At 35.6% G+C, this 26,374-nt stretch overlaps 1 protein-coding gene across 2 annotated transcripts in view; it reads left to right on the forward strand.

The window, feature by feature from the left end:
- Window positions 1-2,872: 2,872 nt before the first annotated feature.
- The window catches only part of LOC149799438 (uncharacterized), a 39,085-nt gene continuing 15,583 nt past the window's right edge, over window positions 2,873-26,374 (forward strand). The window contains exon 1 of one of the 2 annotated variants that reach the window (XM_089958783.1): window positions 2,873-3,076. In XM_089958783.1, the coding sequence (XP_089814909.1) occupies window positions 3,024-3,076 (53 nt within the window). In that variant the 5' untranslated portion in view covers window positions 2,873-3,023. Of the gene's footprint in view, window positions 3,077-12,141; window positions 12,277-26,374 lie in introns of those variants that run through there. The other variant, XM_089958781.1, reaches the window with a different exon arrangement.

Below are 26,374 nucleotides of genomic sequence, written 5' to 3' on the forward strand. Positions count from 1 at the left end.
TCAATAAGTGGTGCCAGGGGTGATGGCGGGCCAGCGCAATTCCATAAGAATAGTTTCACGCAGAGACTTTAAATCCGTTTTCAGCACCGTTGAAAAGCCAGAGAAATGACTGATCACATGGTACTCTATATGATCATGCAATGTTACAAAAGATTATCTGCACTGGTTGGTTCTTTGAATTCAGCTACCTTAGGCAACGCATAGGAAAAGATTTGATCATGCTCACCCCAATTAATCAATTACGTAACAGTAGTAAAATTCCTAGGAATGTTCTTTGACAACCACCTCACATGGAAATAGCACACTGAACAACTCACCCAGAATTGTAACAAAGATCTCCATTTACTCAGGAACATCATAGGGACTGACTGGGGATCCAACCAGGAAACCCTCCTCACGATACATAAAAACCCTAATTAGATCAAAACTGGATTACGGTTGCAAAGCATATAACTCGGCTAAGCAACCTGTACTTCAAAAACTTGACACTATCCAGAGATAAGCCTTAAAATCATGCACAGGAACACTCCCCTCAACATCATTAGAAGAACTACAAGCAATAAAAGGAGAACTACCCTTAAAATTACGTAGGCAAGAACTGCCCCTCCGATACTCCATTCGATTAGATACCCACCCAGACAACCATCCCACCAAAATAGCTGCAAACAAGTGTAACGTTGTCTTCAAACCCAAAATCATACCCACCACACCAAGTGCCAAAGTAATCCTTGAACTAAAACAAAAGATACCTCTACTAAAAAAACAGGTAACAAACAATACAGACCAGAACAAATCACCATGGTTACAAAAACCACCAAAGATTAACACTGAATCTACCAAATTAGGCAATAAAGAAGGACAAGAAAACTTACTAAAACCTGTACTGGTAAACGAAATCAAACAAAAATACCCGGACTACATTAAAATATATTCCGATTGATCAAAAACAAACAACCCACAAAGAACAGCAGCAGTAATAATCATCTCTGAGTTCAATATGTAAACGGGATCCAGATTACCTGACTATTGCTCCATTCACACCACTGAATTCTGGGCTATACTTGAATCACTACAATGGATCAAAGACAACCAAATACCTAAAGCAGTCATTATAAGCGATTCACTAAGCGTTATCAAATGGATCCAGAATCGCAATACACACTCTAGGGAACAATTCCTCGACAGAGCATGCTAATTAATCGACGATATCACCACAGCACATCAAGTAGTCGAGAGCATGTGGATACCGTCGCACATTGGAATCTCTGGCAACGAAAGAGCAAAGTTGCACAAACCAAACTATGAAATCAAAACTCTATCAAGCTTAACTATAGCTCTACAGAAGCACTAAGCTTCGCACAAACATATAAAGACCAAACTGGCAAGATTTTTTGGAACTCCTCCGCAAAAGGTAAAAAGCACCATGAAACCCCAGAAACCGTAGATAGGAACATACAGCTACCTAAGGGTACCTATTTAGAACAGAAAACCATAAACAGGATAATAACTGGAAAAACTAAACTAGCAAGCAGTTTTGGAAGGTTTATAGGACCCAAACCAGCAACCATTAACTGCTTTAACTGCCACACCACCGAAGATCTACACCACGTATTCAATATATGCCCAAAATATCAACCCAGAGTTAGTTATGGACTCTAATAAAAATAAAAGATCAGCATATGAAAATATAAATAAATTCATAGAGTCAGCAGGACTTAGGAACAAATATAATTACTATCCCCAAAAAAGCAAAAGACCCAATAACTAGCTAAATAAATTTAGAAGCCCCCACATAAAAACCCATAACATATCATTCAATTTTACAAAAAAAATTATTAATAAAAAATTCACTTACGAAGCACCTATAAAAAACTAAGGAAACCGCAAAATCGGTTGTCCTAGATGTCCTTAACGAACCGAGTAATTAGCTAGGACTCCGGTCGTAGATGTCCTTAACGAACCGTGCATTCGGCAGAACTCCGGTCTCTTGCTAAATAAAGTAAAAATAACATTCAATCTCTAGAAGTATTAATACATAAATAACTTAAAGAAGCAATATCTAAAAACTTATAAATAACATAACGTAGGAAGCACACCCTAAACACCTCGACTAGTAATACCATAATAACCTTGAAAATCTCTCTCCATACATGATTTCTTTTAACAACCTCTATAACCAGCATAGAACACACACACACACACACACACACACACACACACAAACACACCCTTTTAGAACATTTTGAAAGAGAAAAAAGCATGAAACATCAGGCAAATGCAACAAGAAACCAGCGATGTGAAGCAACCAGGACCGTTCCCGAGCTCTCCTTCCTACTAATGACAGCCAACCATTCAACTGTAAGGGACCTTTATGGACCCACAGATTGAGGCCAAACTATCAGGGTTCCTTGAACCCATAAAAGCCTGGGGGAGGTGGCACCATTCCCGTCCCCATGAACAACTTGCAGGATGCGGTGCAGGCAGAAAAAAAGTGGCACATGCAACATTGTGCGCACGCCACTATAATTAAACTCAACAACAATAACAAATGCCCAACCCACGTGAGCCTCCAAACAAGCCTCGTGAAGGCAGCAAGTACTATTGCATAATCCCCTGTCAGTCGCAAGGTACATGTGCAACATCCTATTCGAGTGTTAGCCAACGACTAAGCCTTATAATTGACATTACATCAGCTTACCACACCAGCAATGTCCCCGTTAATGGCCATAATCAGACAAAGCCCATTGCAAAACTGGAAATTTGTACCTGAAAAAACTCAGGATCATCAAGCTGTGCATAAACTAAAATATATTCAATTATCGTTAACTGTGCATGTCTATTAGAGCATGATCGTCTGCTTGAGTAAAGAATAGAAACTGTAGTAAAGATCCGAAATGCTATGGAACTACAGCTTCAAGACTCGAGTAAAACATTTTCTGCTCTTATCTGATAATATTTTCTTTACAAAATATGAAGAGCATGGAGTATTGCAGTGTGAAATGCCTTGCAAACAGTAGCCGTCTATGTACAGACATCGATCATATTTATTCAGTTGCTATAGTGGTCTCAGTACAAGGTACAGTACAGCTTTGCGATGTCACAGATCTTGCATTTCAAAAGATAGATTTTATTATTATTATTATTATATACAGAGAGAGAGAGAGAGAGTATCATTCTTGGATTTCATTGCATTTATAAATTATAATGCAAGGAACTATTAATAGTTGTCAGAAGATAGATTGTATTATTATATATATATATATATATATATATATATATATATATATATATATATATATGCTGTTTTATCTTTGATTTTTGCAGTGTTAAAGAATTTGTTACAATGTATTTAAATCAAAGGCATCTATGTCATTCGACCTTCCCATTTTTATCATTTAAGTATTTATATTTGTTCCAGCACTTGACTGTAATCTTAGTTATTGGACACTAGTTCTGAATTATTATTTCAAAAAATTATTAAATTTTTAGTGAGGTACCGCGTTATAATTATATATGTAATACAAAGAAAATGTGTTTTTTCAAAACCATACTACGTCAACATAAGGTCTAATTATGTAAAAAGTTTATCAAAGTCAACAGTTAGCTAAGGTGTAATGCAACCATAAATTATCTAAGGTCCGATGCCTATAAATGTTGTTGAAACCGTAAAACTAGCTAACGTTTGATGACGTTAAGTGCTTATTAGGCCATACTAGAAATTTATACGGTCTGATGTTGTTTCAGATTAATGTAGCCCTGCAACTAGCTAAGGGCCGACACTGTTAATTGTTGATATAATAAGAAACGTACAATTAGCTAAAGTCTGATACCTTTTAGTGTAAATTAAACTCCTGCTGATAGTTAAGGTCTGTTTCTATAAGGTTTCGATAGAACCATCATGTAACTAGTTACGATCTGATGATGTTACTTGCTAATTTAGGCTTACTACAACAGGCTACAGGGAACAATATACCGCTAGTAGGTGTCTGATAATGCAACACCATATACTACAACGAGGAGGTGTTTCGACAGGTCATTTGGAACGATACAACATTACATTAATATTCATCAATTACTGCATGACGTGGTGCTTTACCAACTCTACAAAGGTTTAATGCGTTGGCAATTAATTTTGGGCTGCATTTGTGGAACGATCACCTGGCACTAAAATCAAAGACCAACTAATATAGCTTATTTATAAGGATGAGTCTTTCAAGGATAAATTCATTTCAATTCTGAACATGTCGATGATAGAACCAATAAAGAGTATGAATCAATGCATCAAAAACGTTATGTATACCGAATAGACTTTATTGTTCACGATCATGTATAATAAGTTGTATTTGTTAAAATGGCAGAACCCGAAACTTAAACCCACGCGGAAAGAAGTGAGATGGCAGTGTTCAGATAAGGCGAGCTTTCTTTAGACCAAACATATTATTTCGAATCAAGGCTGATAAGTGTCCAAATTTATTGCGTTTGACTAGATCACTTACAAGACTGGTTGCCGATTTCACTATTTAGAACAATGTTTCGTACATAACACATAATGTGAAAGACACCTTAACATCTAAGATAAGTGTGAACTATCCGATCCACAAAGTTGTTATAGATAAATATATAAAGCTTATAGTTTCTGAATAACAAAACATGCCAAAAGTATATTTACTCCATTCATGACTATAAAATATTATTCTTCAGTCTTTTTTCTCCTTACTTTATTTTTTTCGAAACACTATTTTGCAGCGTAGTGGTCATGACATTGTACATCTTAAGATGTAGATATTTTCAGTTGGCATTGCATATGGTCCAGAAGTCAATGTCATGCGACCTAGTCTGTAATAAATAGCAGATTCAACTATGCCCACGTCGTGCCTACTTTGATCTACAGGGACATTAAACCATCGACATATGTATAATATTCCATTCAGGGAACTAGTTTGCAGCTGACAAAACAGATACCATTTTAAACACAAGCGAAAACATAGTAACATAGCCGCCTGGACAGATGTTGATTCCTTCAAAATGAATTTCATCGCCGGCAATTAAGGATGTTGATAATGTGAATGCAACACGATATTACCAAAGCTATTTGCGCTCGATAGAATTCAGGCCTTCAGGTCCTGTGCGCAGAATTTGTTTATTTCGGATATATATATATGTAAGACAACCGAAAACGGCAATCTAATGCTAGCCATATAATTGGAAATTCAACTGAGACGAGTGTGGGCTTGAGTTTACGTTTCAAACTTTTAGAGTCTTTGCCTGTCGCCAACGAAGTACATTATCATTGACTGAGTCAATCTCGTATGCACCTTCCAACTTAATCAGCACATCAGAATCCATACCCGGTGACGAAACGTAGTAAGCTATTCTTATATTCTACTCTCTTCGAAGTATCAGGAAGCGTTTACAGACCACGACAGTCGCAGTCTTTTTGGCAACAAAACGAGGGGCCAGACTGTGTTTTTATGTTCATTGTTGTGTGACAGAACTACCGCCAAAAGGCAGACATGAATTGAATGCATCGATCGGTGGTATCCCATTCGCTCATATACTTATATGCCTTTAATGTTTTCTGCAGATCCAGCGCAAGCGAGTGTTAATTTGCTATACTGGCATATTTAAATAGACCTAAAATACAATATATGTAAATATTGATCTCTATACGAGCAACATATTCAATATCCGTGGCAACATTCAACTCCAAAGATGCAAATTATGTATGTACTTCTGGCATTTGTCCGTGGCCGTGGACCACATTTGCCTTGCAGACAATGCAGTGAGTAATATTGTAATCTATAGTTTGTTAATTTCAACCTAGCTTGAAGTCACCTTCCGAAAGTGGTTTTCCTCCTCTGAGGTGCCTGTGGTAATATTCACGTGTAACATGTGCGCGTGATGTGAGGACAAAGTCGAAGATGGTTACCTAGATCAGTAAAAAAAATTACGAAGCCGCTATTATCATACTACTGATTGATCGAAAGATAAATGTGGTAAAATATCGTCTGTAAAGTCATAACGTGCGATTTTCCAACTAAGTGCCATTACTATTGGTCATGAGAAATCTTCACTTAGCTAAGCCAATCCGGTCGAGTTCATTGTAAAAGGTAATAATCATAAATATTCATTATTTGTTTCAGAACGTTAGCCAATTTGATTTGCAAAACAAATATCTGAATAGGAACGCAAATAATTTCACAAAATAAATTATGTTCAGTTGGATTTCCCTATGAATAGCCTGTTCAAAACAATTCAAGTTTCTTTGTAAGATATTCACATTAATAATTGCCTGTAATCTTCAAACTGCAGTCTTTACATACTTCGACACCATAACACTCCATGCACTTTACTCTCGTCTACATTCCAAAACACATTGATCCAGTATCATCATTACCGCTGCCTTCTCCCTATTCTAGATGGCCTGAAGACAACCTCGCGTCTCCATTTTAATTTTAAATATAATTTATATCCAACTGTTTCTTTATTAGCGTGTCTACTTAGCCTATTACCCATTTAGTACAAACGTGTCCAGTACCAACACATTGTCTTGACGAATATAGCGTCTGGTTACTGAGATACAGTTCAGAATATCGGACACGCATATAATTTTTTCACAGACATTATTAGTAATACAACATGCTAAGAATACAATATTCCATTGCGCATGCTAAATCACATCCTGTATCAAGTATTGTCAACCGTGATACAACACAATGAACAGTGTGAATAATGTTATGGCCCAAAGACGAAATATAACTGTTAGGGAAGGCCGTTTTAGAGAACGCTCACATTATTCGGTGGGTAAGATAAATAAATGTGTATCACGCACTATTTTGAAAGTTGTTGTAATGCATAGAAAGCGTTTATACATTAACGACTGGAATACTCCATATTATTTTCGTCGATAGTCATGAGCAACTAAAAAATATGTATCTACCATGTATAGGCTTAACATAACAATATATTCCGATACGAAAGTTCTACCAAAAGACAATCTATTTCCTAATCTACTCATGCTATAGATATATTCAGTCATTGCCACCTAGCCACCTTGATCATATGCATAATAACATACTTCTGCAAGCTATTGCTACTTACTGACGGCTACATTTCAATTAAATTACAAGAAACGGACGATACACTTTATACAATTCCATGGTTTCCTGACAAACACGTGTTTTCCTTGAACGGTGATTAAGAAACAGATAAACAAAATCAAAGAGTGCATTAGATTATTGCCTTCGTACGCTCCTAGAAATGGTCTAGTTTGTTTACATCTACATTTGCAGGCCATTCCAGCCTTTTCAACTTGCGGCATCTTTTTCTTAGTGAAGAAGAACGAGATTTTATCTGTATTTGTTCCAAAGCGACTATAATAATTTTGATAGATGGCAATTCCAGGTTCCAATTCACACCAGCGACTATATGCACATTATGTCGATATGACAAATAGTACGGCTGAACATGAATATATAGCTCGTATAGTTGTATCTAAGATATAGGTAACAACGTCAGAATCTCTGTCTTATATTCGCACAAGCTTGTCGTCAACTTTCATTTCTCGCTGAAGCATGGTTTCTAATTCAGGAGAGATGTGTTTCAGCTTGAAAGTACTAATGAACACACAAGTGTTTTAGTGGCATCAACTGAAAGATATTTGCGAATGGAGCTGATGCGTCTCAGCTCACGGTATGCAGCCTTGCATATGCTCATGACATGTTGGTGCAATGTGAGAGTACTGTCCAGAGTAACACCTAGGTTTCGTACTGATTGTGTGAATTTAATGTTGGTGTTGCTGATATTTATTGTTTGAGATAAAGGATGTGAATGAGAAAGTCTTTGTGTTTTGATCAGAATGGCCTCAGTTTTATCATCATTCATCTGCAGCTTGTTACATGTCATCCATGATTTCACATCGGAAATGCACTTCTCTACACCTTGGATAGTAGCATCAACTTCAGTTGGGTGGCTAGATTTGCATATTTGGGTGTCATCGGCGTACAATTGGTGAGACACTGGATGATGATCTATGACACTTGAGAGCTGCTGAGTGTACAGAATGAAGAGAACAGGTCCAAGAACAGACCCCTGTGGAACACCACAACATAGATCAACTGGGCTGGAGTGTATTCCATTTACAGATACAATTTGTGTCCTGTTGACAAAGTAGGAGTTGAACCAGAGGAAGGCTTTATCATGAATGCCAAATACATGCTGGAGACGGTGAAGTAATATATCATGGTATATTGTGTCAAATGCTGCAGACAAGTCAAGGAGGGTAAGGACTAAACTCTTTCTGCTATTCAACGCAAAGAGAATGTAATTAACTACTTTTAGAAGAGTAGTTTCAATACTATGGTAAGGGCGATATGCAGATTGTACATTGCTAAAAAGACTGTTTGAATTTAGATGAGATACAAGCTGGGATAGAAGAACTTTTCCTAAGATTTTTTATATGAATTGGAGATTAGAAACTGGGCGGTAGTTCTTTAAATCGTTATGGTCTAGTGTTGGTTTCTTCAGCAGAGGCTTTAGAATGGCAGTTTTTTGAAAAATGATGGTAATTCCCCAGATGAGAGAGAGAGAGTTATTAATAACATTAGTTAGTGAAGGCAATACTGGATCTAAGCACTAAAGCAGCAGTGATGTTGGAATTGGATCAAGTGACTTTGGTGCACTCTTCATCAGGATTTTACGTACAAAATCCATAGAGACAGGTTCAAATGCTGCTAATGGTTGCCGCTCAAATTCTGTATCCCAGCTCTATGGTGACGATGAGTCAATTAAAATTGTGGTGTCAAGCTTATCTCTAATAGTTTGTACTTTGTCTCGGAAGAAATTTGCAAACATGTCCGGAAGGTCGACTGGAGAGAAGGTAGCTGGAAGTGGTGTTGATTTGTTCCTTGACATTAGCTTGTTAGTAATCTCGAAGAGCTCTTTGCAACTCGAACTTTCCATGATCTTAGTGGTGTAGTGGGCTGATTTCCCTGCATGGACTCTATTTGTGACATTCTTCTTAGCGACTTCATAGATTTGCTTATGAATAGTGAGTCTGGTGGAAAGCCAGAACCTCTCAGCTTTACGGCGGTCTCTTTTAGCAGTGCGAAGCTGATCCCTAACACTGCTATATCACGGAGAACACTTTTGAATTGATACTCTGCATTTGGTAGCTGGGGCATGCTTGTCAAGCAATGAACGCAGGCAGTTATCGAGTTGTTCTGCAGTAGGAGGTAAGCAAGTTGTTAGGTTAGCTTGGATGTCGTGCATTAGTTTAATTCTATTTATCATACGGAGGTTTCGCTTAGTAGCAGATAAAGGTGGAGGGTTAGGAACTGATACGTCAAGATGGCATATAATGCAGAGGTGATCTGATGCAAGGTCATGGGATACCAACGAGGACCGTAGAATGTTATCATCAGAATCCAGTCTAAAATGTGACCATGTTTATTGGTGGGTTGGTTAACTGACTGTTTGAGGTTGAAAACATTAATGGAATCTATGAGTTTTGATTTTATTTGAGTTTCCGGGACAGTCAAAGTAAAAGTTGAAATCTCCAAGTATAAACAGGTTGCCACCTATCAAATTTCCATAGTCCAGGAGATTCAGAAACTGCTCCAAAAATAGAGTCAGCCAGCTTGTTTTTTCTACTAGGAGGAGGGCTGTATAGACAGAAAAAATGGACCGACGTTTGCTCCAGTGTGAGTGTGGTTTGGACTAGTTCAAACGATGTGTGGTCGAAATTGAATGTTGTGGTGTAGTTAAGACGTTTTATCATGGAGTTCTTTGTGATGACGGCAATTCCACCTCCGCGAGAATTACGGGGGAACGACTTGATGCAGTAACCAGTGGGTGTTAAATCCGTACACTTGGGTTCATCGCCTGATGTTTTTAGCCATGTTTCTGTCAGGAAAAATAAATCAACATTTTGGTCGTTGATAAAATTAACTATTTCTGTGCACTTTTCCGGTGGTCCTACTGACTGGGCATTTAATAATGCAATGCGTAGAGGTATTTCTTCGATAGCTGACACAAATGTTGACGAATTAATAGGGATTTGAATTAGGTTATCTAAATTAACGGTCGAAATTATTTTTTTAAATTGTTGAACCGAAATAAGGGAGGTAACTGGGATTCTTCTTCCTGTTCTACGTTTCTTTTTTCGCTTCTGTTTACATTTAAGCAATGGTGAACGTAGTCCCAGTTCGTTTAGTTTTGAGCACATTATAGCGTGGAGAGCCAAGGAGTGATCATTTAAAGCAATTAAGGAGGGTCCATCGTAGCATAAACGCATTGTCTGGCGAGTATCACGTGATGGCGGTTTGTTCAAAAACAGTGGAGCAAGACAGCTGAGAAAAAGTCTAATTGTTCTCGTTTCCAAAACGAGGAGATGAAGAAACACATACGAATTTAACAGCCAATACATAATGAACACAATAACGAAGATGAAAACAGGCAATAAGCACAAATATCATGAAAACGGCACTAAACAAAGAAAACGGAACAGCTGCTTCAAGCCGGTAAAGTGAAAGCGGCCATCTTGTATAACTGTCTAACTGACTTACAAATTAACTAGTTACAAACTAACCGAGTGACAAAATAGATGACCATTATTGCTGTAGGGTTTAACGCCATTTTCAGCACAAGATAGGCTATACATGGCGGACAGTATTAATGGTGGAAAAAGAACCCGGAAAAACGGAAAGAATCACCGACCCACGAGAAGCTACTGGCAAGCTTTCTCACATACCCACATTGGCGGGACCCGAGACTCGACGTACGCAGAGAGAGGAGAGATGAACGGTGAGCGCTTTAGACCTCTGCCATTTTCCCACCCAACCGCCAACATCTGACCTTTAATTAAAAGCTAAATAATACTGACATTCTTTCCCACAGAGCGACAGACATATAAGTGTAACGAAAGTTAATGGAAAGATATTAATTTTTGGAAAAATATAACAATGATGGTATTAATACACTGAAACTCAGTTGCGTTTGAGACAAATTAGATCCATTTGCGACCTGAGCAAACGCGGGTCCCGATTTGGATCCTTTTGGCCTGGCCCTTTGGATTTACGCGCTTAGCCCCCTGTGAGCACGGCGTTTGGAAATAAAATTTCGAACAAGTTTTATATAATATTGAAAAATTGATTTCTTCCATCGCTTTAAAATTACTTTCTCTTTATATATGCTTTTTTCTTAAAAAAATTACTAACGAGATGGGTCCCTGTGGGCGCTGGGCTAGATTTGGCCAAATCAGACTAATCGGTCTAAGGTCGGCCCTGATGAGCCCCACTGATTATAGAATATTGCACCAGACAGAGGGTAAAACATTCCAGAGGTAAAAATGTGGACGGTAACCTAAGTTAGCTAAATGGCATTTAAAAAAAAATATATAATGTTATGAGCAAAAATTACAAGCCCTATCAGTATCATGTAAAGAAAGACAAGATATGATCTATATAAAGTCACGGAAATCATTTTCCTTATAGTTTTTATAACGTTTTATAATAATAATAATAATAATACAAAACTATCTTTAACGAGGATAGCACATTAGGTCATGGCTGACACATCTGCCTTTTCGTCCTCTGTTTTTGTAATCGGCTATGTTAATATATATATATATATATATATATATATATATATATATATATATATATATATATATATATATATATATATATATATAATGCACAAATAAAAAATACAAGACTATGCACATAACCAGGTATCGTCGCACACACATTCATACATATTTAACATGAATGACAATGTGTGCATTTATTGGGAAACATACAAATATGAACAATATTCAATACACAGTCGAATATATTTCTGCATAAGTCGTACTATATATATATATATATATATATATATATATATATATATATATATATATATATATATATATATATATATATAAGATCTGAACATATCATTTATGTACATGATAATAAGGTTTTAGGACTCACGCTAATAGTAATATGCATATAAAATGATAAATATAATAATGATCTCATTTAATGACTAAAAAGTAGGCGAGGTTTACAAATTAGTTGTCACTTTAACGCAAAGTAGGTATCCGTATTTTGTGTCATCTGGCGTCATTATCCGTGTTGAATTTTGACTGTTGTCTCCTAATAAGCTTTCCAAGATGGCAGCATCCTTTGCTACCACATTGAGCGAGAAAGACAGTAAGAAGGCGGTGCGTTCTAGAAACCCAAATAATTATATACAGAAAAAAACAGTGCTAGAACCTCTTCAACTTAAAGGGTAAAAGTTTTATAACTTTATTCTACAGTGTAAGCGAATACGGCTAGGTAGCAATACATGTTGTATAGTCCAGTAATATGTTTTCGATGATCATTTCCTTTCGACGACGGCTGTGTCGCTGTGCTCAAAATATTTGATCGGTTTTTAAGGCGAACTATAAACTTTTTGGATTGAACGGGTCGCATTATTACAGATTTATTTTGTTTTCCTTCATAAATCCAGCGTTATTTCGCAAAGAGCTCGTCAAAAAAATCAAACCTTAAAATAGCAATATTAAAAGTTCTAATATTGAAGATCAGGAGTTTTCTCGTCAACAACTGGGTATTTCCGAACATGTCAAACTGGTGACATTTTTATAGTACCATAAACAGTAATAAATCTGTGATGTCCAAATAATTTCTTTAAATGAACTAATAGGATAATGAAAGCAGTTATGCCGATGTTATTCCTATTTGGGATAATTCGTAAGTAAATTGTCCATGATTGATTGTACATTAGAATTCACCTTGCATTAATTTACTCAGAAATAAAATCATAATCCATGCGAATCAAAGAATATAAATTATGTTATTTTCATTGTTTAAATTGTATCTGAAAATTAAGTGGTAAAAATATAAGTCAATACTTAACAACACTCGTGAAGAATATGAATTGGATATTCCTTGTTGATAAGTTCATAGGATGGCACTTACAATCACCAGACGAACAGTCCAAAAGTTGATACATTTAATCAGGCATATTAAAATTACATATCTAGTGTTGAAAACTTATGAATTTATTACATGGTGTGCCAGTTTGGTACAAAAGTTGACATACTTTTGAAGTGTAACATATATTTGAGCCTTTTGAATGACATCACTTACAGCTTTCTTCATGCTGACAATGTGACAATGTGTCTTCCAGTTTGGATTACATGCCTGATCCACTTCATTCAAAACATTATTTCATTCAATGCACATTAGCTAATATTTATTAAAATATCTCTCAATATTTTAAAATTGTTACACTGTCTAAAACTTTATGTGTTGAGTGCATATTTGGCCGAATAAGAGAGTAAAATGCAATTTAAACTTTTCGTCATGCCTTTACTCATTTTAAAATGCTTGCTAATTAAAATAAGTTCAGATATGTATCATTTGGGTTTATTACTTTGCAGAGAAACCAATAAATCCATGCCAGCCATTATTACTTAAACACAGTGTATGGTGCAAACATAGACATGTTTTGATCACTCAGTCTAATGTTAATTTCAAAAAGCTGCTATGTGCTATCCACCCTTGCTTGAGAATAGCTACTATATGGGTCTAATGCATGCATAGGTTTAGTTTGGTGTGGTCTTTTATGGCAAAACATTACAAAGAGGTTATTAACTGCCAAAGCAATTGGAATGAATGGTCTTTACCGGGACGCTGTCATAGTATGATACGAGAAACCGGGCCTTTACCATGCTGATCAGATCAATCAATCGCAAATTATATCCGCATATGTTTCTCATTAATTTTTCATGTCAGCATCTCAAATTGTATCTAAAATTACTTAATGTGTTTTGTGCATGTATGATTTACCCATAATACATATTGACAGCAAAATCATTCTATCAAGGTCAGTGTACATGTAATTGACTGAGTTCTAGAAGAGTCTGTATATGATACTGCAAAGAAATCAAAGGGAGATAGGAACACTATGAAAATGTACCTAAATAGGAGTTCTGATCACTCCTCGCTAAAGAACTGTATTCTTCCACAAGTCATGGTAGCATAAAAAAGTTTGTAAGAGAACACTGTTTTATGAGATGTGTTATACTCTATGTTGATTCAATGTTGAAATATTTTGTGCATGAAACAAATTACTTTCAGCTACATTTAATGATGTTCACAAAAAAATTCAGTGAGTTAAAGATTTTTTGGATATTATTTACATTGCTGTGTGGAACGAACTATAGATGCCACTTACAACATAAGGGATGGAACCTTAAGGTCTAATGTAAGCTAATGGTCTCACCTTTAGCTGCAAAAAGATGTAAACATATTTGAGTCAGAGAACAATGATTCTTCAAGAATCGTGAAACATAACATCCAATGGGCAAGTAGCTAGGATGTTATTGCCTGGTATATCATATTACTACTTAGAAAACATATCTAAAAATGTTGAGTATTCTTAATTTCTCATTCTATATCCTACTTCATCAATAAGCAATTGGACATGGTGATTTGTATCCTACTACATCAATGAGGAATATGACATGATTTGTTTCCTACTGCATCAGTAATTAGCATGTGTGGAATTGGACATGGTGATCAATTTTGATTTCTGACAAATGGCTCTGTCCAATTACTGGGTGTTCCAAGGTGACCACTGATACAGTCTGAAAAGAACATCCTATTACAATGACAGTTGAAAAACAGTGTGACTGTTGGTGGTAGTATGATGTGAAAGTGAAAAAGAAAGAAGATTCAGGAAATGTTATGTAAAGGCAACATATTTAATGATAAAAAATATCCAGATTAATTATTTAAGATCTTTGCATGCAGTTGATCCATTACAAAAATTATGATTTATGATATCCTCATATTGTATTAGATGGCACCCCAACCCCAGTAAATTGAAATTCTATACCCCATGTTTACAAAGCACCTTTTCTGAATTTGAAGGGCTGACTGAATTCATTAACTTCCCTTTCTATTACTACCACTCTGAAGAAAAAAACTCATGAGTTTGACAATACACACTTTATGTGAACCCACAATTTAGATATATGAGAAAAAAAGTTTTGAATAGCTATTTGATCAATTCAGCTTGTGTTGTTTAAATTGTTGACATTATGGTTAGCATGAGAAAATATGGAAGGATTGAAACTGGATAAGGTATGAATTAGATTTGATCACTCACTTACCTAAATGTATTCATGCACATAAAATCTAAGATTATCTTTTATGCCACAAATAGATTTATTCTTCATATTTTTTATCTTCAGGCTCTGTGAACTTCCTGACATTATAATTATTACATTTTTAGCACTGTAATAAGTAATTTTAAAAAAATGAATTTGCAAATCTTTTTTTTGTAATAAAAGAACCTTTAAGAATTCATTTGATTGATGTAGATAGTGCTTCAATGACATAAGTTTTTCAGCATTATTTAAGCATATTTTACCTGATATAGGTGAAATTGTCATTTTTTAAAATCAATACATTATATGTAAGCACTAAAATGCTTTAAATTTTGTGACACAGAGAGAGTATTTTGATTCAGATCATGCACAAGTACTTGTTTCTGTTAACCACAGTACAGATTACTAATTTGATATGTTTAATTAATTTGTACATGTATATAGAATACAAGTTATATTTTTATTTTTTACCTCATCTCTTCCCTTTACATTCTCAGTTCTCTCGTTGTCATCTGGATGGAGATGTTACTTCTCACATTTTTAGAACAAAGTTTGAATCCTTAAATAGTAATTGTTACTGTGTATTTTACAGGATTCATTATGTCATGAAGTTGATCACAAAATGCATGCATGGCCATAGTGAGGCAAAGGCTGTTAAGGCATAGTGTAAAATCATTCATTTCCAGACTATATGAAGCCTCTGACATATGAAGTTTAAGTCTTATTGAGTACAAATTGTTTAAAGTACTAAAACAAATCTCAAGAAATAAATGAAGTTTATCTTAAACATATTAAATATATTTTATACCGAAAAATCACAAAAGAAGGATTTATGATTACCTAGATACTGGTAGTTTATTCCTTTTGACATGAACTTAGGTCTCACTCGACAGTTTTTTCGTGAATTTTTATCAGACTGATAGATTGCAGAAAATTGAGAACAGTTCTTTATTTAAAGATACAAATAAAAGCTAACCAATTAATTTAACAAAATGCATGCTTGTCAGATATTAATTAACGTAACTATTCAGGTTAATTCGTTGTTACAGCTGATAGCTTTCACACCAACAACACCACTCTAAGCCATCATTTTAATTTTTCATCATAAAGATCTCTTTTTAGTGTTTTCCTTTGACAAGATGGCTGAAGCAATCAGTATGGACCTTAAACATGTTAAAATTTCACTTGTATTGCAACAAATTAAATGCTTCTCATCACCCCTTAACCATCTCAGTTTTGTAGACAATTACTATAGTGGCAGAGACATAAATGTGCAAACAAAGCTGGCTGTACCTTTGCAGCCCAAGTTACACATTTGATTTCCAATGCTAGTCTAGCTGTGAGAGGCAGTCGCCAAAGAAGCTCACCCTAATTCAAAGTAAATGTGAGCCAAATTGTATATTTAGCTTTTGTGTGAATTTATAAAAACTAGTCTCATGCTTTTTAGACACATGCTGTCTTCCTTAAAAATGATGGAGGTGTCAAAATATGAAACTATCCAGTGAAACGGTTATATTGCCAAATCACATAAAAAGTGTTCATGATTACATAAATTGTTCCTTCCTGGTGTAGTGAGGAAAGAACTTAAAAGTTGTCATGAATTAAGAACCTCTGGTTTACTTTGTCACATGTAACCAATCAAAATGCTTGTTCCTCAACTGGTAAAAATTCATAATTATATTATAAAATCTTTAGATTTAATTTACTGGAAACCTTGATGGTATTTATATGGATGTTTTTAAGGAAATATTTGCTAATGTAGTAACATTTTGTTGATGAACTAACTGTCATTTCTCCTGCAAAGTTGTACTGTATTAATGCTTGTAAGGGAAATAACTCATAAATAAAGTGCTTAGGGGGCAGGGGCCAGCTTTTATGTACAAATTTAATGCTGCAATCAGCAACCTAGTATAAAAAATCATAAAATATCAAATACACAAGTGAAGTCAAAAAGGTCCATATTTTTAGATACCTATATTAAAACAAAGCATAAGAATAGTATTCACTTGACCAGAGAAGTCAATGGCAGTTCACAGCAGAAGAGTTTTATGCACCCCAACCCCTATTTTATACATGCATTTTTCACATCCAGATGCCATTTTTGATAGCATGTGGTGCTCACAGTGCAAATGCAAGCCCTTTCCCTGGATGAAAATTTTGAAAAACATTGTCTACTAAATAGTTTGATGCAATTCAGAATAGTCAGAAAAAGTCACACCATAGCCTTAAGTTAAGAAATTCACCAGGAGCCAATTTACGAAACTGGACCCTGCCACCTTAAAGAATTTGGCTGAAAATGGTTTATGTCAAAAGTTGTGTACATATCACATATTTAGACATGATCTAGTACAATGGTATAAAGGAAAACTTTTTGTGCACAAAACTAAAAATGGTATTATGCTTTTGAAAAAGCTACCTCTTTGCGGCAAAAAGCACTGCATTATTTACATTGTGAATTATGACTGACTGCAATTCTTGAAAGATTTCAAATTGTTTGCAACCTACAATGCTTTTGGTCTTTGTTTACAACCATAGCATCAGTACAAATTCAAAATTCCTTTACAATGTTTCATGAATGTCAAGAAGAGATCTGGAAGTTAAAATTTTAGGAGGAAATGACAGAAATGCTATGTTAGGTGTCAGTGACAGAAGTGAAAAGTTTCTATAAAAAACTTAAGGAAATCACACATTTAAGTAAATCATGTGCTTTAGAAGTACTCTTAGACTGATATAAAAGAAGTGGTTCCTAACTTTTCATTATCATTCTGGAGATGCTAATAGCAGCATCAGTGTTGTGTCAGTGTGTGTTGTGGGGGGGGGGTAATTGCAACACAAGTCTAGCTAGTCTGGAGAAGTCAAAGTTTAATCAATTAACATTAGACAATGCTGGAATATTTATATACTGATGTGTGGGACCCTAAAACTTACAAAGTGACATATCAAATAAATTCATTGATACATAGCCAATGAAATTGACCATACATATACAAATTACTCAATACAATTTAACAGAGAAATTTCTTCTCAGACACCAATTTACTTACAACTGACTTTAATGTTTTCTGGAGTTTACAAAATCATAGTAAATAATAAGATAAGGTATAGAACAAATATTTATAGTAGAAAATCCAGTTCAAGGTAAAAATCATTTCACCGGCTTGGCTTTTGATAAGCACGTACCATAAAACAACTCCTGCAGAAGCTAAATCTGTCTGTCAAAGTCATTCTCTTGTGCACTTAGATCAGAATGAGTATCTGGATGAGATTGAAGCTATTGTTTCTTTCAGCATGACTAACCGATTAATCCTAATCTCTTACCATGCAAACTGAGACCTGCAAAAAGAAAAGAAACCAGTGATATTTATGTACTTTTAACATTCAGTGAAAACATAAGACTTTCAGAGGAGAAACTGTATGTTTATTGTCATATGCATGAAGCTGCCACTTAATTTTAAGCTTTTCCCCCTTTGTTAACTGAACCTAGAAATTTCAAGATATATGCATAACACTGAAACATTTTCTATTATCACCCAAGTGTGAGATATGAATCTCTTATGTCAACTTCAGAGTGGGGTCATGAAAGTAGAAACTATGTCGGTGTGCTAAAACTTTCATTCTTTTCACTAAAATATAGCAAGTAATATGTCATATGCATCATTATTTCTAAGACCGTTCCACTGGTGACATTCAATATTCACAACAATATGTTTATGTATGTTTCCTCTGAATTCCATCTGCTCCTGTGGAGTTAAATTACTTTAAAGAATACATGTTGACATGCTGTGCAATTGTTTAGGTGTGTCTGTATTGAAATGTGAATATTATTCATAAAAATAGGGGTGCAAAACCTTGACAGCTACAGAAAGTGCAAGACAATACAGTATGGTTACCATTTTGTTCCCATATTTAGTAAGGTATGTCCAAAATATGCTACTTTGTCATGATATAAACAGTTCTCACATGGAGGTACAAAACACAGTTACCTCCCTCTCCAAAGAGCATTACATACAACACTAAGTGATGTATGGAAAAAGGAAGGAGATATAATAAAGTTAATGCATAACGATTATTTAACTATACACAAAGAAACAAAAAAGTGCAATAGATGTGGCTGACATCACCATCAAAAAATTATCAATTTTCCTTAAGGGGGCAGGGTCCAGTTTTTATGTGTACAAATTTAATGCCACAGTCGGCGACCTAGTATAAAAAATCATAAAAAATCAAATACACAATTGAGGTCAAAAAGGTCCATATTTTTAGATACCTATATTAAAACAAAGCATAAGAATAGTATTCACTTGACCAGAGAAGTCAATGGCAGTTCACAGCAGAAGAGGTTTATGCACCCCAACCTCTATTTTATACATGCATTTTTCACATCCAAATGCCATTTTTGATAGCATGTGGTGCTCACAGTACAAATGCAAGCCCTTTCCCTGGACAGAAATTTTGAAAAACATTGTCTACTAAATAGTCTGATGCAATTCAGAATAGTTGTCATCCAAGCCGTTTTTGAGATACTCTAGTTGCCTTGAACCCACGTGTCTACTGCTATGGGAGGCTAGCTCTTCTTCCTAGTCAGCTACTGGTATTTCACTATCAACATATGGCAGAGCAACTATGGAAGGTGTACATGCCTGACATCAATTTCAAGAACATTACAAGCCCAAAACACCTAGTTCACAAATATATCCATATCTATAAATACTAAACAATAATAGCTGAAAAAGTCACACCATAGCCTTAAGTTAAGAAATTTGCCAGGGGCCAATTTACGAAACTGGATCCTGCCACCTTAGGGGGCAGGGGCCAGTTTTTATGTACAAATGTAATGCTGCAATCAGCGACCTAATATAAAAATTGATAAAAAATCAAATACACAAGTATGGTAAAAAAAAGATCCATATTTTTAGATACCTATATTAAAACAAAGCATAAGAATAGTATTCACTTGACCAGAGAAGTTAATGGCAGTTCATAGCAGAAGTTTATGCACCCCAACCCCTATTTTATACATGCATTTTTCACATCCAAATGCCATTTTTGACATCATGTGGTGCTCACAGTACAAACGCAAGCCCTTTCCCTGGACAAAAATTTTGAAAAACATTGTCTACTAAATAGTTTGATGCAATTCAGAATACTGTAGTTGTCATCCAAGCCGTTTTTGAGATACTCGCCTTGAACCCACGTGTCTACTGCTATGGGAGGCTAGCTCTTCTTCCTAGCTAACTATTGGTATTTCACTATCAACATACTGCAGAGCAACTATGGAAGGTGTACATGCCTGACATCAATTTCAAGAACAACTCAAGCCTGAAACACCCAGTTCACAAATAAATTCATATCGATAAATAGTAAACAATAATAGCTGCAAAAAGTCACACCATAGCCTTAAGTTAAAAAATTTGCCAGGGACCAATTTACGAAACTGGATCCTGCAACCTTACTATGAAAAGGGAAACAATTCATGTTTTTTATGATAAAATACTGATAAGAAATCTTTGAAACATAGTGAGTTATAACATTCATTTTGTATTTTATTGTACATATGGATAACCATACAAAAAGTTAAAATCTCTTTAGTACTTTTAAGACATCAGGTTGTGTGTGTGATTGATCAGTTTAGGATATTTGCTCAGCATACCCAATTCCCATCGATTGATCTATTTCTCCCTCTAAACCCCTCCCATACTGTGGTTGATTGGTCTGTGGAAGTTGCCTCTAACCATTATTGAGGAGCCTGTCTGGTGGTTTTGAGGTCAAAGGTGGTAGATTTTACAGACTGTTCATAGGGTCTGTCCATGTGAGTTTGAGTCTTGAGTCATACCAAAACATAGTTTCTATCAGAATTATGATATGCAATTGGTTCTAAAAGATATTACCAGTCTAACAATATATCTTCCATCATGATCATTTTGAAAATATTGTTATTCCTAGATGGATGGGTTTATCGACACAAGGACTTCTTAATCTTAACTTTCTCAAAATTCCTTTTGCCAAGTACAGTGTCATTTCCTGCAGGGTAATGTTGTTTGAGTTTGGGAACAAGTATTTAATGAAAAAAATAGTCATGAGAGTGGAGTTCTACAGATATATGTATTTTATTTAAATTAAACATCAAAATGTATTCTTGTAGACCTACAGGTATCTTGTCATACTTTAGATTCATGTACGAGTTATTCTGATATTAAAATCATGATCATTTAGTGAATAGATGAAGTACATGTATAAAGAGCAAATTTACAAAGTCTTACAGTTTTTGCATTCAAAAATATTGAAATATGTTATGGTTCTCCTTGGGATGTAAAATTGAGGGTTAAAAAGATGCCTTGGTGTCAGAACTGGAAATAAAAAATGTGTGGTCAAGAATGTGCTGACAAATTTTCATGTTGTACCTAATTTTTTCAGCTGAACATGAGAACTTACAGTTTGTATGTTATGCCCCTCCCCCCCCCCCCCGGACTTATCTCACAGAAAATTAGAAATCAACAAACACGTGCAGTATGCATACATTGTCCAGTCACAGAGTTTATTAAACTTTTAATTGCACTCTGCCCAGGCTCTTTCATCTATTTCTAGCAAAATTATAAGCCAAAACATTACATAAAACATTACACAAAACATTACATTTCAAATACAGAATCCCATTTAAACCATTTTAACCACATGACAGCTAGTTTAGTGCCTCTGTCATGAAATGTTTACCTTCATCTGTAAAATTTTACTTCATTCTAGGACCACTCCGGTGGCCTAGTGGTTAGAGCGTCCGTCTCAGAAGCACAAGGTTATGGGTTTGAACCTCAGCCGAGTCATACCAAAGACTAACAAAAATGATACTAACAGCTGTCTCACTAGGCGCTCAGCATTAAGAGGTTAGTGTTATGACTGGTTGGCCTGGTCTCAGGATAATGTGACTGTGTGGGACATCTTGCTCCATGTCTGCGGCATGATGCCTTAGTGCTAGACATCACTATAAACTGCCACACTGCAAACATCATATTTATATGACTGAAATTTTTTAAAGCTTCGTTAAAAATCCTAATCACACATACACACTTCATTCTAGAGCTCATTTATCCAAAAATCAGAGTTCTCCTTTTAGTAAGTTGCACTTAAACGTTTAACAGTCGTTCATATTGCAACAAAGTTACAAACCAACAAATTACATATAAATAATTAAAAACACTATAAGTACCCTCTCTAATCCACAAAATGCATCTTTTTCTAACACATTTGATGTGAAAGAATGTCTTGAACGATAATGTATCTTTCATATAATTCATGATGAACACGGGCAGAGTTTTGAACATTCTTAGGCTCTGTCATGAATGGGCTCACTTTTGCAGTCTTTGCACTTGTGTAGACACATATCCAGCAGGTTATCCCAAGGAACTTGTCATATTCCTCTATTTTTTCATCAAGTTACACTCGAAAGATACTTTGCTGCATTCTGCTTCTTTCACTTTCTTGGCTGGTGATTCAAAGTGCACGTCCTTTTCATCTGTAGATCTTATTATAGGTGAAAATGCATCGAGGTTCTTTGTATGACATGTTGCTGAGCCTGAATGAAATTGCATATGAGCTCATGATATCAGGGGAAGCTATTAGTCATAGCAGTACCTATACTCAAAGCAGACATGGTGCCATCTTGTGTCCTCTGCATTTCAGATTGAACAAAATCCTGATTGCATTGTGTGAATGCTTGAGATAAAAGATATGTACAGCAACATAAAGTATGCATCCAGGCTTTTATTTTACATGCATCTCTGACATACAAATGTGTGCAAAGGGGAACACTGACATAAAAACAAATACATTTTAGCTGGTCATAGGCAAGATGCACTTATATGATATCCTGTTGTCCAACATCCATACATTATCACTAGTTTCTTATGACAACTCTTGGAGGATTTCCTTAAAACTTTACTCACACACTGCTTCCATGATCTAGTTGGTCTCAGTTAATAAATGGTGCTTCTCAAAACATTCAGGATGACTGCAATGGTGTCCATCTTGAAAATTTGATTATCACTACTTCTTCAGAATGGGTGGTCATATCAACATGGATTTTCACTACAATACCTCTAATGATATCTGTTTAGTCCTTATTGAAAACCATGTTTATCTGACGGCCAATGTGACCACCATGGAAAATGTTATCACTACTCTACTGAATGGAAAGTCATATCAGCATGAGGTTTTAACCATAAGACTTCTTATGAGGTCTAATTGGATCTTCATGAAAATGGTCCCATTCAAACATCAGTTGTGGCCAACAGTGGCCATATTGGAAATTGCTATATCTCTTGAATGGATGGTCATATGAAGATACAGTTTTCACTACAAGTCTTCTTACTATGATTGCTCCTAAATGAAAATAGCACCAATGTAATATCCAGTATGGCCACCATGTAATATCCAGTATGACCATCAATGTAATATCCAGTATGGCCACCATGTAATATCCAATATGGCCATCAGTGTAATATCCAGGATGGCCACCAATGTAATATCGAGTATAGCCACCATGTAATATCCAGTATGGCCACCAAAGTAAAATCAAGGATGGCCACCATGTAATATCCAGTATGGTCACCATGTAATATCCAATATGGCCACCATATAATATCCAGTATGGCCACCAATGTAATATCTTGGATGGCCACCATGTAATATCCAGTATGGCCACCAATGTAATATCCATTATGGCCACCAATGTAATATCTTGGATGTAATATCCATTATGGCCAACAATGTAATATCCAGTATGGCCACCATTGAAGTCATCTTTCTTACCACTAGACCACTCCATGGCCTAGTGGTTAGAGCGTCTGCCTTGGATGTGAGAGATCACAGGTTCAGACTACGGCCGAGATATACCAGACTTATTATGATAGTGTTAGGACTGGTTGGCCTGGTGTCAGGATAATGTGACTGGGTGGGACATCATACTACATATCTGCAGCATGATGCCCCAGTGCTAGACATCACTATAAACTGCCACACTGCAGACATCATAGTGATATGACTGAAACATTGTTAAAGCTACATTTAAAGCAATCCAAACCAAGTTTCTTATCATTTCTTTTGCATATTAGCATGGGGTCTTCACCACAAGATTTCATATGATGTTTCTGTGGTCATAAACAAATGGTGCTGAAGTGTTATCCAATGTGGCCACCATAAAATAAATCTTGGAATCTTATTATTGCAGTTCCTTAATGGATGGTCATATTCACATGCAATTTTCACCAAAGAGACTTTCAGTGATGTCTGGTTTTTCTAGGGGAAAATGGTGCTGATCTTGCATCCAGAATGGCTACCACTGTGGCCAGTTCGACATTGTTACTGTTAAAAATGTCAGAGATATTTTCAACATTCAGGACTTAAAAAGAAGAAATGGTCTTTTTTTGAATTCCTGGATGAATTCATTTTGAACTAAAGATCATCTGCCGCATCAAGTGGTGCGTGTTTTAAAGAATGTGTTCTTCATTGTTTGCACATCCTGATGACATTTAGAAAACGAGTTTTCGCAGAAGTCCAAGATCTTTAACATAAAATTAAGTGGTCAGAAATGTTTGTATTTTATTTATGTTTTAATTTTTAAAAAGTGTTTGCCTTGCAGGTTGGTAGTTAGCATGCCACTAAATAACAATAAATGATACATTGACAAGAATAGTAATTATTTTAACCAATGCTTTTTTGTACGACATAATTGAGACTTGTTTAACTTATTATATTATGTGTTACTGTGTACTAATATTGATTTGCCTGAATATTTTGTAATTTGTCTCATGTATATACTCTATTAAGTCATGTACAGCTTTTCATTAATGTCTGTACTACTGTGTTGATTTGCATGAATATTTGTAATTTGTTCAATGTAATATATTTGTTGTGTACAATTTTGTATTAATGTCTGTACTACTATATGGATTTGCATGAATATTTGTAATTTGTATGCTGTAATACATTCTGTTATGTTGTGTACAGTTTTGTATCGATGTTTGTTGTTGGGTTTAACGCCATTTTTCAGCACACGATAGGCTATGTATGGCAGCCACTGTTAATGGTGGAGGGAAAACCCCAGGAAGAACCACTCACCCATGAGAAGCTACTAGCAAGCTTTCTCACACACCCACATTGGCCGAATCCTAGACTCAAAACCCACGCAGACAGAGGTGAGATGGCAGTGATTTATAACGCAGAGCTCTTTAGACTACTTAGGGCCCCATCAATGTTTGTACTGCTGTATTGATTTGCATGAGTATTGTGTGTGTGTGTGTTTGTGATCTGGATTTTTAACATTGCTTTAACAATTTTCAGTCCTATGGCTACAATGTCTGCAGTGGGGCAGCTTATAGTGATGTCTAGTCATGCTGCAGACATGTAGCATGATGTCCCAAACTGGTGACCCAGTCACATTATGCTGAAACCAGGCTGACCAGTCCTAACACTAACCTTTTCATGCTGAATGCCTTGCGAGGCAGCTGTTAGTACCATTTTTATGTCTTTGGTATGACTTGGCCAGGGTTCAAACCCACAACCTCCTGCATCCACAGTGGACACTTTAACCACTAGGCCACTGGAGCATTCAGCATGAATATTTGTAAATTGGCCCATAAGTCAATTATAGCTTTGTATTGATGTGTGTACTACTGCATTAATTGTATGTTGAAAATCTGTTATTGTGTATAAGTCATAATTTCAGATTTGTTTACCTTATTCTAGCCATATAAAATGCCTTAAGGAATCGTTGCACTTGAAATTGTGTTACAATTAGAAAAATACATTCAGCAGGAGCATGCAGATACATTTGACATGATTCACATCATTTTGTAAAGTTTGCCATTAAAAATCATTACCCCCTTTCCTCTGCTTATTTTGAAATTATGCTATCAGAGGTCATGACTCACTTCCTGCTGTTGATGTTGAGAAAGCTTTGGTTAACCACATTATCTCTTGAGCCCTTTAAATGATTGGAGGGAAGTGCAGATACTTCCAGTTGTTTATTGGAAACCATTATGGAACATTAGAACTCTGCTTACATTCATGTACATGTGGCTTTACAGTAAGTTTAACAATTGTCCTGATTTAGCAACATTAATATTCCATTTTGCTGGGATGAGTAAGACTGAACCAAAGAATAAAACTGCCAGCAATTTCAATTTCTTTTTTTGTGACTTGTAAAATAAGTCTCTT

The sequence above is a fragment of the Sinohyriopsis cumingii genome, chromosome 5 (assembly GCF_028554795.1).
Source record: "Sinohyriopsis cumingii isolate HCF-2022 chromosome 5, ASM2855479v2, whole genome shotgun sequence".
In the NCBI taxonomy this organism is placed as follows: domain Eukaryota; kingdom Metazoa; phylum Mollusca; class Bivalvia; order Unionida; family Unionidae; genus Sinohyriopsis; species Sinohyriopsis cumingii.